The sequence below is a fragment of the Phyllostomus hastatus genome, unplaced genomic scaffold (assembly GCF_019186645.2).
Source record: "Phyllostomus hastatus isolate PE091 unplaced genomic scaffold, TTU_PhHast_1.1 phas_contig_86, whole genome shotgun sequence".
Taxonomy (NCBI): domain Eukaryota; kingdom Metazoa; phylum Chordata; class Mammalia; order Chiroptera; family Phyllostomidae; genus Phyllostomus; species Phyllostomus hastatus.
Genome location: NW_025333977.1, coordinates 53124351 through 53139728, shown reverse-complemented (window position 1 = coordinate 53139728; position 15378 = coordinate 53124351). Strand labels below are relative to the sequence as shown.

Below are 15378 nucleotides of genomic sequence, written 5' to 3'. Positions count from 1 at the left end.
AACAATACTTTTAGTAAATGTTAAGGTATACAGAATACACATGGTGCTCCAAAGGCATAGAAAATTAGAAAATTTCTTTGAAAGCAAGCAACACTGCTTGTGTCCTGAACCTGTTACAATTATTGATAAGCATGTTTTTTAAGTAAAAGAAAAAGAATCAAATTATGAGTTTGGAATGTGACTAAGAACACTGCTCCCTTATGTTTGGGTTTACTCATAAATAGATTCAGAACAGCTTCTTGGTATACTGAGGTTGTATACAGAAGGCTGTATACTGAGGCTGTATACTAATTCAGTATACAGAATTAGTATACTGATTATACTAATAAGTGAGGCTAAAATAATTGTTAGGGATTTAAATAACAACAACTTTAGTTTCAAAATTATTTTAATATATCCTGATTAGAATTAAAAGAAATTGCAAAGCATCATTCAGCACAAGGCATTTGCAAATTGTCTTTCCTCTACAACACAGCCCAAAGTCAACTGTTCATGATTCAAAAATACATAACTTAACGCTGTCCTTAATATCATACCAAGGGACTTATTTTGATTAGGCCATTTAATTTTGGGAAATATATTAAAACTACTGTGTAAAACAATGACAATCATGTAAATATCTTTTCATAAAGTTTAGTATCTATTTTAAATATCATAAAAAGATAAAACTTGCATATCACCTTAAAATATTTAAAATTAATTTGAAAATCAACTTGTAATTTGAATTCAACAGGCAACTTTAAATTTAATTCAAAGGTCTACATAATTAAAACACATTTAAACCTGGACTAAGATTATTCTAGAAGTAGTCATTTTTTTTTGATAATTTAGACCTGATAGAAGCATAACATCATTGAATTTAGAATTCACAGAATCATAATACCAATGAAAAGCAAAATGATTTCTAGTGTCAATATTATATCTCATTGGTGACTAATCACAGACTATTTAAAAATACATTGTAATCCATTTTATTACAAAATACATTTGTAATAAATGGCAAATTTCAGCATATCTCATCAAAAAATATATAATTTTTATTGTTTTAGATATCATGGCACTGAAATATATTAGAAAGAGCATGGACTTTGAGGCTCTGTGAGTGAATACCATCTCTGCCACTTACTAGCTAAGTAGCGGTAATCTTACACAGGGTAGTTCATCTTTCTGAGTACCAGTTTTTGTTAGTTGGCAACAGTACTGTCTATTTGGAAGGATTGTTTGAGATAATGTATATAAAGAGGTTAATAGGAACACAGTAGTTTGTGAACTCAAAATTATGCCCCATTTAGGCTTAAGGGTTAAGAGCCACTTTGGTAACTTCAGGGATGTAAGTTGTAAATTGTCTAGATGTGAGAGTCCTGCAAACCACAGGACACATATTTACTACAGTTTCTCTTTTCTTTCAGAGCAGAAAATTAGCGTACGTTTCTCAGAACGTATCGCTTATATTTGAGATCGGCGAAGTGACTGAATATCGGCCAATCGAGCATGGGCACAGGTTATTCATACTACATCCACACTTGACCTATATACTGCTGTGACAATACTTGGAGAACATTGACCCTCTTAGAAACAGTAAAACCATTGACTGGAAATTCTGAAGATTCCTGAATAACTGTAGAGTAGAAACGCCATCTTCCATTTTGCTAACCCATTTTAGACTGGGCTATAAAAAAAGAAACTTGTCTTTTGCTAAGCTAATAAGAATGCAGGCTTATTTGTTATAGCTGCTATCATTCTTAAACATACTTATACTGCATTTCTAAAGTATCTTTTGAGTTTTATTTCAGATTTTAAAATCCTGATTCACTTTTGTAGCAAACCTGGTTCATTTTTCCCAATTTGTTTTCCTTTAATTATTTTACATATAAGCATAGTCAAATGTATTTAAAATGATCTCATATTTTCTTTCCTTTTTTAAAGATTTTTATTTATTTAATTTAGAGAGGGGGTAAGGGTGGGAGAAAGAGAGGGAGAGAAACATCAATGCATGGTTGCCTCTTACATGCCCCCTACTGGGGTCCTGGCCCACAACCCAGGCACATGCCCTGACTGGGAATCAAACTGGTGACACTTTGGTTTGCAGGCTGGCACTCAATCCACTGAGCCACACCAGCCAGGACAAAATGACCTCATATTTTCAATATGAGACATATCTGAAGATTTTTTGAAGCTACTGCTAGTTACTACAGAAAAAAAAACTTACAGAACAAAGAGAAAAGAAAATTTCTCCCTCCTTTGTGTAAAAGGTCCATAAAATACCATATTTAATATAGTTCAATATTTATGTTACCCTAGATGTATTACTATTTATTATACTATTTTTGAAACAACGTTGTTAGTTGGACTAATTAGAGCATAGATAAGATTTTTGTGTGTGACCTATAATGCTCTATTGTTCTTTCAGACACAAAAATATAATGAAATATAATGTCTTCTTCCCATTGGAGAGTAATGAAGAACAAAACTAATTTATTTCACTAAAAATTAATTAGATAAATCAGATTCAGTTGTACCTATTACAGTGAATGTTTGTACCTATTCCACGTATTATTACCAACTATGTTAGGTAAGCATGAAATGGCCAGATGATTAAAAAGTAATAGCTATGTTATTAAGCAAATTACTAAAAAACTTACATCAATATAAATTTGTTACATGACATATTGTTTGACATTTATATATGAAAAAGCATTTGCTGCCATTTGTGTGTCTGCAAGTGCAACAATATAAAACTACAGTCACTTCGATGCAAAAGTCGTCTTACTAGTGGAAGCTACAGACAAAAGAACAACTTTATTTTTAAGCCTGTGTAAGGCTGCTTATTATGTCTACACAATATTTTAATTAATGGTCTCTTAATGGAACTTTCTGGAATAAAAATTAAACTGAGAAGGAATAGATGAAACAGTACATGGTCTGGCATAAGACAAATCTGAATTTATCAGCTATAAATTACATTAAATGCCAATACATGATTTAATTAAAGTGAAGGGAAATGAGGTAGAGCTTGAGTCACTTCAAGTGCTGTTTCCAGTGCTGAATAGACATTAGGGAAAACATAGACTGAGTCAGAAAAGGAGAGTAGACATCACTATATCACTTTTAAACTAAGGAATAACAGTTGTGTAAATAACATAATCAGACAAGGTGTTAAGGTAGATGTTCAGGGGTAATTAAGGAAACAAAGCCTTTTTCAGTACAAGAGTAAATATTAAAAAGAAATAAATCTCTTGGTGACAAATACACTTTTCCAGGTTGAATTTTGCTTACTGTGGGTGTGGGTATGTGTTCATTTCAAGTGTTACAATATTCTATTTTCTATAATTACAACTTGGGTATTGCATATTTTAACTACCTGAGTAGAAGATAAGAATATCATGTAGTAGATTATTTTATTTCCTAGAAAGATTTGAAAACCACTGCATGATTCACTGAACTATAAATTAAAAGGCACACATTATTCATTTGAAGACTTAGTCTTTTTAAAATAATGCAAGAGTTAAGCAAAACTTCCCATTTGCTTTAAAATAATATAAATGAACTTTATTATTACTATTAATAACAATTTTCAAAAAGATCTTATTTATTTATTTTCAGAGAGAGGGGAAGGGAGGGAAAAGAGAGAGAGAGAAACATCAATGTGTGGTTGCCTCTCATGTGGCCCCCACTGGGGACCTGGCCTACAAACCAGGCATGTGCCCTGACTGGTAATCAAACTGGCAACACTTTGGTTTGCAGCCCATGCTTAATCCACTGAGCTACACCAGCTGGGGCAACTTAATTATTTTTAAGTTACTATACAATTGTTCTTTTCTTAACTGACATGTCACGAGCTTGGTAAAATGGTAGTATAATAAATACCCCCAAATTCTGAGGACAACAGGTAGTTACTATAAACCACCACCACTACCACCACCACTAATGACAACAGCAACAAAACTTTCCCATGTTTCAGAATTACATTTGTAACTAAGATTATAGAAAAATAAAATATAAAAGGAAAACAGATATTTGGCAAGCTTTCTTATTTTTAGTTAAAAATTATTGCTCTGGCTGGGGTAGCTCAGTGGATTCAGTGTAGGCCTGCGAACCATAAGGATCTCTGGTTCAATTTCCAGTTATGGCACGTGCCTGGGTTATGGACCAGGTCCCCAGTAGGGGGCACGAGAGAGACAACCACACATTGATGTTTCACTCCCCCTCTCTCCTTTCCTTCCATCCTCTCTAAAAACAAATAAAATCTTTGAAAAAAATTGTGTTCAAGCTATTTCATATGTATGCTAGAGAGACTGAAAAAACAAGCTCTCTTTAGTTATCTAGGAGCTCTCATAGAAAACTGCATCTTTTACACATTTCACATATAGTCTTTAAGTGAAAAATTAACAGCTTATTTCTAAATACTATAAATGGAATATATATGTCAGTTACATTCTTTTTGGTGTACCTGTGTTTCTTTCTTATTCTAATTTATTTTTAAAAATCTCAGAAGGGCAAGACTGCAGGTTTCCCTCAGGTTAAGAAATTAATTCAGTCTGCATAACTAATTAAGAAAGGGTAGGCAATTTTGAAGAGAGTTAATACTATAACTTTTTTCTTTAATGTTTTCACTATATAGAAAAAGAAAAAACTGGAGAATTAAAAAAAATTACCATTACAACTGAATGTTAAATTTCTTTAGACACAGTAAATACTTTATAATAAAAAAACAATTTCCAGAGTGACTGACAATTGAAGGACAAACCAGGTGAAAGAGGAGGCCACAGGAGAGTGATGATCTGGTACCTCTACATAAAGGCGCCCTCAATCCTAGGATGAACTTTAAACTGTGTGTGCAGAAAGATGATTCCAAGGATCTGGTGAAAACCAAAGACTAGAAGACTGAAACGGCTGAACAGACTTTTTCAGCTTTTGTCCACTGCAGAGAAGATTGTGTTTGAAGTTTTAATTTCATCAATATAGGGGGACTAGATAAACATGTTAGGTTTTTCACTGAAACCTCAACAGGATCATGACTTAGGAAGAAAGGTCAAACTGAGGTTTTGGCCTAAGAATAAAGTCAAAAGATGAATAGTTTCATGCTAGCGAAATGTAAAAACCATGCCATCATGAGACCATGTTGATCAGCCAGTAACAAAACTACCACTAAAACAAAATTAACAGTCTTCAGAAGTTTACAAATTTTTATATTATGACATCTGCAATGTCCAGTGTACATTAAGAAATTATTTGGTATAAAAAACAAGCAAAATGATAGCAACAAAACACTAGAACAAGATAACCGAAAGTCAACAGAAAAAGAAATCACTAGAAATGGACCATATGATGATACAGGTATAGAAATTAGGGGACCAGGACTTTGTAGCAGCTATTATAACATGCTCATGAACTTAAATGAACAGAGTCATAATATATAAGTATAAGGGGAGATTTCAGAAGGAGGAGGAAAATTTAAAGATAACATATAGACTTCAGCTCTGTGGACTATCCTTGTATTTTGTGGATGGTTTCTTTGGCTGTGTAACAAAAATTTTTTTTGTTTCCCTTGCCTGAGGAGATAAATCAGAAAAAAATATTGCTATGAGCAATGTCTGAGATTTTACTGCTTATGTTTTCTTCTAGGATTTTTATGGTTTTGGATCTAACATTTAAGTCTTTAATCCATTTTGAATTTACTCTTGTGTGAGGCATAAGAAGATGATCTAATTTTATTTTCTGCATGTGTCTGTTCTGTAAAGATACCACGATATATCTGGTATCTTGAAGGAGTTACACTGAATCTATAGATTGCTTTGGGTGGTATGGTCATTTTAATGATGCTAATTCTTCCTATCCATGAATACGGTATGTGCTTCCATTCATTTGTATCTTCTTCAATTTCTTTCTTCAGTGCCTTATAATTTTCCAAGTACAGGTCTTTTACATCCTTGGTTAGATTTATTCTTAGCCATTTTATTCTTTGTGAAGCAATTGTGAATGGGACTGTTATCTTAATTTTCCTTTCTGATAGTTCATTTTTGGCATACAAAAATGCAATGTTCACGAATTCATTTGATAAGGGGTTAATATCCGAAATATATAAAGAACTCATAAAAGTCAACACCACAAATGAAACAAAACAAAACAAAACAAAACAACAAACAATTCATAAAATAGGCAAGGACCTGAACAGACACTTCCCCAAAGAGGACATAAAAATGGCCAGTGGAAATATAAATAGATGCTCAGTATCACTAATAATCAAAGAGATTCAAATTAAAGTGACATCACCTTATACCAGTCAGACTAGGTACTATCAATAAATCAACAAAGAGAAGGTAGTGGTGAGAATGTGGAGAAAGGGGAAGCATTCTGCACTGTTGGTGGGAATGTGGATCAGAACAGCCACTATGGAAAGCAGTATGGAGATACATCAAAGATATTAATAATGGAACTGTCTTTTGATCCAGTGATCCTACTTCTGGGAATACATCCAAAGGGACCCAAAACACTAATTCAAAAGAACATAAGCACCCATATGTTCATTGCAGCATTGCTTACAATTACTGAAACATGAAAGAAGGCCAAGTGTCCACCATTAGATGAGTGGACACAACAGCTAGGGGACATTTATACAATGGAATACTACTTGGCCATTAAAAAAAGGAATAAATTTGCCCTTTGTGACAGTATGGATAGACCTGGAGAACATTATGCTAAAGTGAAATAAGCTAGTTGGAGAAAGACAAACACCATACAATTTCACTCAATGCAGAATCTAATGAACAAACTGACTAACAAGCAAAACAGAGACAGACTCATACACAGAGAGCAGGCTGACAGTTATGAGGGGTTTTAGCAGGTGAAGGGATTGAGCAAAAATGAAAAAGGACTCATGGACATGGTCATGGACAGCAGTGTGGTGATTGCAGTGGGGAGTGGGTATAAGGGGAATAAATGTTAATGGGAAAAATAAAATAAAAAAGAAGAAGAAATAAAAAATAAAAGATAACAAATGGAAATAATAGAACAGAAAAGAGTATTGTATGAAATAAATAATTCACTGGATACCTCCACTTCTGCTCATGAAATAAGTATGAACAAGAAATCACATGGTTAACAAGTAGAAAATGAGGCAAAATATGTGAAACAAAAAGGCAGGATTGTAAGAAAAGGGAAATAACAAGGTTAATCTTACCACATCATCATTTTCTATCTGAAGACAGTTTAAAGCACAACCAATAATAATGCTTTAGTTTACATGTTGGCATTTATTACATGTATACAAGTAAATGGCATAACAACAGCAAACAATGGAAGAAAGGAAAACAAAATTATATTTTCTAAGACCCTTATAAGCAAATCCTGGATGAATTATTAAAGAGGTGTACCCAGTAATCCAATAATGGACATAAAATATAATATTAAAGTTTTTAAAAGAGATTTTATTTATTTTTAGAGAGAGAAGGGGAGGAGAAAGAGAGTGAGAGAAACATCATTGTGTGGTTGCCTTTCATGTTCCCCCTACTAGGGACCTGGCCTGCAACCCAGGCGTGTGCCCAGACTGGGGATTGAACCTGTAACCCTTTCATTCACAGGCCTGTGCTCAATCCACTGAGCTACACCAGCCAGGGCTATTAAAGGTTTTTAATTCATCTGAAGAAATCTGGAAGTTAGGTACATACAAACAAAGTTTGACAGAAAATAAATAGTGAGATAATAATTGTAAACTCAAACCCAGTAAATGAATCACCTTAAAGATAATAGTCTAAAGGCAAAGATTGTCATATTGGATAAGAAAGAAGAGCTAACAATATATATATTGTTATGCACACATTAAATACAGAGAACAAAGGTTAAAATGAAAGGGTAAAAAAACAAACCAAGTAAACATAAGATGATGTGGCTATACTAATATCAGAGAACATAGATTTCAGGTGGAGAAGGTTGGGGAGATAAATGGTGATAGACAGAGACTTGACTTGGGGCGGTAAAAGCACAATAAATACAGTATACAGAAGATGTGCTGTGGAATTTTGCACCTGAAATTTGTATAATTTTATTAACTACTGTCACCCCAATAAATTCAATAAAAATAAAATAAAATAAATAAAATAAATAAAAAGCCATATGCATACAATACACATTTTCAAACTGTGGTGGAATTAAATTATGAATTAGTAATTAAAAGCTACCTGGAAAATCTTAAAACATTAGGAAATTTATCAATGCACCTCTAAATAATTTCTGCATAACAACAGAAATTCTTAGGGAAAGTAGACAGCACTTTCAATGATATAATAAATAAAAACCTAACTCGTCAAAAGTTATATCAAAGTTATCAAGCAAAAGTTATTAAGGCAACACAAAATATCAGAAGTTACAAGATTCAGTTGAAAAAGTGCTTAGAGGGAAATTGATCACTTTGGAGGAAAATTTATTACTTTAAATATTCATATTAGAAAGAAGAAAAGTCCAAATAATTGATTTAAGTTTCTATCTTAAGAAGGAACATAAAGGTAAGCAGAACAAAAAGCAGTAATAGATTAATTAGAAAACAAATAAATAAAACTAACAAAGTCAAAAGTTTATACCTTGAGAAGAATATTAATAATTACACATCCTCGTCCAGACTGATTAAAATTAGAGAGAGATGAGGTGGTGAGAACAACAAAAAAAAGCGGAAGAAAGAAAAAGAGTAAACACAGTAGTCTTCAATATATAAGAATAAAGGAGGTGGTATTATTACACACCTTACAAACATTTCAATTAAAGAGAATATAAATAAGGATATGTTGAAGGTAAGCATGTGCTAACAGATTTAAATACTTAGGTGGATAAGGCAGATTCATCAGTGAGCACAACCCAAAAATCCATTTACCACAACCAATGCAGAAGAAATAAAAATCCAAAATTAGTGCAAATTCATCAAAATATTGTAAACTCTAGGGACAGATACCATCACTAAATTCTAGAAAGCATTTAAGGAAGAAATAATACAAGGCCTGACAAAACTTTTAGAAAATATAGAAGAGGAAGGATTACATCCCAACCCATTTCATCAAGCTAGCAACTCTGAATCCAAAACCTGACAAACACACTAGAAGGAAAGAAAACTACAAATCAATATCCCTCATGAGAAGATGCAAAATTCTTTACAAAATATTAGCAAATCAGATCCAGTAATATCTGTAAAAAGCATAATATATTCTGATGAAATGGGATTTACTCCAGGAATGTAAAGTTTATTTACCTTTGAAATCATTCAACAGAATTTATCATATTAACAAAAATAAGGAGAAAGAAAAAAGATTATCCAAATACACTCAGAAGAAGTATTTTATAACTATTAAAATAAATAAGTAAAATTAATAAGGTGATAACAGAGCAATATATAAAATTAAACATATATGTATATAATATAGAATATTTGAAAGAGAAAATTTTATAAATCCACTTAATGTAAAAAAATCAAATACTCAGAAAAATGTTTAACACAACCATACACTGAAAACTACAAAATATTGTTGAGAGGAAATAAAGGTAAATAATGAAGATGTGTATCATGTTTCTGGAGAAAAATAATTCACTATCAAAACACTAAATCTCTCCAACTTGATGTATAGATTCACTGTGTTTTCAACAAACAATTTCAACATACATAGAAACTGACAAGCTGATTTGAAAAGTATATGAAAAAACAGGTCTGGAATCACCAAAACAATTTTGCAGAAGAAAATAATGGAGTATTCACATTAGCAATTTCATGACTTCTATAAACTTAACAGTAATTGAGATAGTGGTTTGGCAGATGGTCAGGCATATAAAGAAATGGAATAATATAGGATATCTAGGAATGGATCCACATATATATGGTCAACTGGGGAAAGAAAAGTCAATAAATGACGTGGACAAAATTTGATACATATTTGGAAATAAATAAGCCTCAACCCTCAAACCACATGTAATTTCTTGAAGCTGAACTATAGATCTAAGCATAAAAGTTAAAATTATAAAGCTTGCAGAAGAAAATATAAGAAAACATCTTCACTAGCTAGAGGTAGGACATAACCTCTTACAAAGCACTAAACATGAAAAAAGAGTGATAAGTTATAGTTCACTAAAATTCAAAACTGTTGTTCTACAAAACATTTATTAAAAAATGAATATAGAAGTCACAGATATGCAAAAAATTTGCAATACAAATACATAACAAGGAATTTGTATGCAAAATGGTATAAACTCCTTTAAATCAGTAAAAGACAAAAATGATTTTAAAAACTCAAAGACAGAAATTTTATAAAAGAAAGTATATGAATATCCAATACACATGCATAAAGTTGTTCAGCATCATTAGTTATCAAAGAAAAGTGAAAGGAAATACTTTTTTTCACTCAAGGGAATGGCTAAAATCATGGATTGGCAACATCAAATATTTGTAACAATGTAGAAATATTGGAAGAATTACTGTTTGCTAATGAGAGTTAAAAATTATACAATTTGAAAAAAGTGTTTAAAGTCTCTTACAGAGTCAAAGTATATCAATCCTATTGCCCAGCCATTCCACTTCTAGATATTTCTCCAAAAGAAATTAAAAAATATGTCCTCAAAATAGCTTACCCAAGAATATTCATTTACTGAAGAGAAAAGAAACAAAATATGATATATTCACACAAATTAATGCTTCTCAGAAATAAAACATATGAATTGCATAATACATATGGGTGAATTTTAAAAACATGTTTAGTGAAATAAGCCATATATAAAATATTATATTCTGTACTATTTAACTTATATATATTTCAAAAACAGGCAAGCATGATCCATATGATAGGATTCTGTCATAATAATAGATTTAATAGGAATTTCTTCTTTGGGATATTTTATTCAGATTACAAAGTTTCTTTTGGCCTATTTCTGGCTAAATTTTAAAATGTTTCTGGCTAAGAGAAAGCATGCAGATTTAAAATATAATGCACCTTTTTTTAGGAATTGCCTCATTTCTTATTATATTTCAATGGCATCAAAATTACTACTAAACCTATTGATTAAAATAATTTTCAAATAAAGTTTCAGCCATTAAACTCTTAGTAATTATAATTTAAGAATTTATGGGAATCTTTTTTTTAATTTTATTTTAATCATTGTTTAAGTACAGTTTTCTCCCTTTTACTCCCTATGGGAGTCTTAAGAGCATGAGAAGTTGCACTAATTATTTTTTAAGAGAAGCACTAATTATTTTTTAAGAAACTCTAGTAAACTAACCCATTTGCCTTTATGGTGTACGCAACCTCTCATTCATTATTGCATATTCACTGTTAGTATGCAGAGTCAAAAATGATCTACTTTGGTACCAGCTGACAGATTCTGAAGCACAGGCTACACAGGTTGTTACTCACCAATTATTATTTGTTGTGGTTCACTTTTTACTCCAACCCCTGCACTGGTACTCGCTGCAACCTCTACCCGGTATTGAACACCTGGGAATAATCCACCAATTATTACAGACCGAATGGCTGCATCCACACTTTTGTTTATATGAAATCGTGTTTCATTCCCCAGACACCAGATCTACAAAAAATGTGAAGTGAATAACAAAAGAAGATAAAATTATCCTTCTGGTAATTAGATGAATATAATAGATGTTTTTGTTAGTAGTGATTAGTCTACTACCTAGGCTTATAGAAGTATTTGTAATTGACATTTCTTAAAGCCTGATTTCTGCAGTCCATGCGTGTTTCTTAAGGGAAGAACAATAAGGAAAGCTGAAGCTACGCCGTGTTCCTTTTTATCTGATAATGAGCGCTGCATGCTCATAACACAGTAATTCCCTTAATGCCTCTAGAAAGTGGTCCCTGGTTTAAAACAGCATTTGCATATGGATTAAAACATAAATTCTTCTGCTTAATTTATGTATCAAGATTTATTATATGCATAATCTATTAAAATACAGTGATTATGAGCTGTAATATTCAAAGTATGTAGGTGTATATCTAAGTAATTTATATTTCATTTAAGAAAATATTAACTTACACAGAAGTAGTTAAAACGATTAATTGACTTAAGTTATAGGTATTGACTGAGATGAAATTAAAGTGAATATTTACATTGACAGTAATAAATCCTCATATTGATCGATGTCCCCATATACACACACACATGCATGAGAGCAAACTGGTGGCAAGTCCTTAAACACGGATGTGAGGAAAGCTGGACTTCTACTTCAAGTAAGAAACTTTAAGGCACACTTTCTCTTGGGATGTGGAGATCTGTTACTGTACAATGTGTTGTAAAACGAATGGTACTGTGTATGCATCTTTGCATTCCTGTTAAATAGTGTTTCATATTATGGACACACAAGGAACACACAGGGTTGTTTCCTGAAACAGATCTAAGTTTCTGAAACTATTTCTTTAAAATGATTCCTGTGAATTATATGACTTTGATTTGTACTATACCTTGTTATTAATGAAGGAATAGTCTTTAACTAAATATATATTTGTTACCAAAATATGACAATCTCATATGAGTGAGAAAGTTCATAATTTATGATACAAATTATCATGTTGTAAAAAGAAATCAATTTTTAAGTAAATGAAAGTTTATGATATTTAGTTCCAGATGACAGGAAACTAAAATCTTAGCCTTATTAAAATATACATACACACACAAAGACACACCACACCATTATTCTTGCCCTTAAAACAACATATCCAAACACTTGTAAAATTTTAGAATCTACATAATTATCTTGTTTTAAACCAACTTATTCTTTTATTTGTTAGGCACATGTCTTTATAGTGTGATGGGAGTAATTTTAAAAGCTTATGCACATTCTCCACATTTCCTTCAGTAAGTTAAACATTAATTTAAGAAAATCCTATTTTAAATTTATGATTTTTTTCTTAGACATATTTTAATTCACTCTGCAATATTTTGAGTTAAATAAGTCAGCTTAATTTCACCTATCAACTGTTAATTTCTGGAGTAAAGTAGGGTATCTAGTTTTCTATTCTAATGGACCAAGATAGTATATTTTTGTCAGAATTATGTATATATTTATTAATAACAAAAATCATACTTTTACATTTTTTGCAAGGTTGAATGAAGAGGTGTTTTCCTCTCCCATGAGGTCTAATAACATCACCTAATCAGAATCTCAAAGTTTTCATCTTCTGCCTCTTAAACATCAAATGATGACGAAGAGAAAATATATATATACTCTCTCTAAATAGTAACCAGTTGAGTTGAAAATGAGATAATCAACCAATTTTTTGTAAGGCAGTTTTTTTTCAAAATTTGTTTTTTTAATGGCTTCCTTTTTTGAGTGAAATATCTTTACAAAACTGAAGTAAACTGACAAAAACAGAACTTAGAGCAGGAATTAGTGCGATACACCCTCCTATCACAGTCCGACTCTCTAAACCCCTCAAGTATCTTTTTCTGAGAACACAATTTTAAAAACTCCTCTAGAAGGCATGTTACACAGAAATCTAATAACAAAATACCCCTCCACTGTTGTGGTTTACTTGTGCAACTGAGTCTGTGTTATCTCTGACCTTAGACTTACGTTTTAATCCCCTGTTCGTTTGTTTTTTGACCCGTCAGACAAAGATATAAAAATCAATTTACACTCAAATTCAACAAGAGGAACATTAGAGATGTGCCCATCCACTGAACCTGAGACTTCTTTGGAAACCAGAAACCTTTCTGTAGGAGCTTTCCTTCTTCACGCAGGCCCTACCTTGTATTCTTGGATAATTCCATTCTGATGATCCGGAGGGGGAGGATCCCAGGAAACACTAATGCTTGTGCTATTGTGGCTTCCAACTGTCAGCACCGTGACAGACTGTGGAGGGGCACTTGGGGCTGCACAGGAAGTAATTAGAATAAACACAAACTGTAAGTCTTCGTGTGCATCAACGCTCATGCAGAATCTGAGTGTAAAGACAGGATGAACGAGGTTCTGGTTTTTAGCAGTTCTAAATGTGCATGTAGTATTGGACAGTGACAGTTTTTATAAAATAGCTTTTACATATAATGGATGGATTTCAAGTCAATATAATAGCTGTGATAATATGAACGGAATAATAAATTTAACAGCTAGCATTCTACTATGTACCCAGCAGAGAGCTGAGTGTCAGATTTAATTCTCACAATAACTTCAGGATGTAAGAGCAACTCTCATCTCAGCTTTACAGATAAGAAAATGAAAGTCTACTGCAAGAGGCCGAGTCAAACAACAAGGCAGAATTTGGACACAGTATGTCTGATTCTAGAACTTTGATTCTTTTGACTCTAGTAGGCTCTTTCTGAAAAAGAAAAACAACAGATGAAACAAAACACTGCCGTACAAAATATTCTGAGATGATGTGTTCCCAAATTTTATCAGCCATTATTTCTGAGTGGTGGCATTACTGACATGCTTTTTATTTCATTTTAGTTTGAGTTTAACAAGTAAAAACAGAAACACAGTTATAAATATTAGCAACAAAAAATACTTGTGTTTTGACCACTATAAACTGACTCATAATTGAAGCTTTCAGACTTGTTTATATTGATAGCTAAGGAATTTTAAAGATATAAATGAAAACAGTGCCTGCTGGGTCAAATGTGACATGGACAAATTTTAATTTCTTACATTCTCTTCCTTTGTGATTTCTCCTGTAATCATACTGAGAAAAGGTGAATGAGGAGAACTGTCTGATTTGAGACTGCAGCTTCTCTCCTACAGTGTATCTGAGAGCTAACAAATACTAATTTTGCTGGAAAACATCAATTTTCAGTGAATCTCTGAGTTTATACCAAAGGAAAAAAATTAATATCAAAGTACTAAGAGTTAAAACAAAATTCAAAGGATTATTTTGTAAGAGGGTCAATGTTTTCACAATGCTACACAGGTTAGCCCTTTGAAAATATATGCGATTGAATTGTAAAAGACATTCATAAACCCTATCAACAAGGTCTCCCATGTTCAGTAAACCTGTCATGACATACTTCACTGAGGTATGGCCATATTTGCATTCAGATACAGGCACACACATACCACTGCCCCATCCTTCACTACTCTTCTAAGTGATAATATTGCTCCAAAATATGGCACAATGACATAAGCCTAACCATCTGTCAACCAGTTTTGAAGTTATGAAGTGGACTGCATTGTAAAATAACTTCTGAGAACTGGATTCTCATTGGCCTTCCTGCTGGCTTGGAGAGAACACTGTGCCTGCTCCCCGGCAGGTCAATGATTCCTCTGCTCAGCTCCTTCTAGTGACGTGAAAGAGCACAGATTGCCATTCATCGTTTCCCAGCACAGGCCACTGAAATTCCGTTTGTTACCTTCAGAAAACCACAGAAACTGGAGAGGAACATACCGCGAATGCTGACAAATGTCTA

The 15378-nt window shown here is 32.5% G+C and overlaps 1 protein-coding gene across 13 annotated transcripts in view; it reads right to left on the bottom strand.

Annotated features, from left to right (window-relative positions):
• ROBO2 (roundabout guidance receptor 2) overlaps positions 1-15378 on the bottom strand; it is a 1629349-nt gene that overhangs the window by 59411 nt on the left and 1554560 nt on the right. For all 13 annotated transcript variants that reach the window (XM_045851089.1, XM_045851086.1, XM_045851087.1 and 10 more), the window contains 2 exons: positions 13727-13851; positions 11382-11553 (listed from right to left, as the gene is read on the bottom strand). In XM_045851089.1, coding sequence (XP_045707045.1) covers positions 11382-11553; positions 13727-13851 — 297 coding nt within the window. The remainder of the gene's footprint in view (positions 1-11381; positions 11554-13726; positions 13852-15378) is intronic.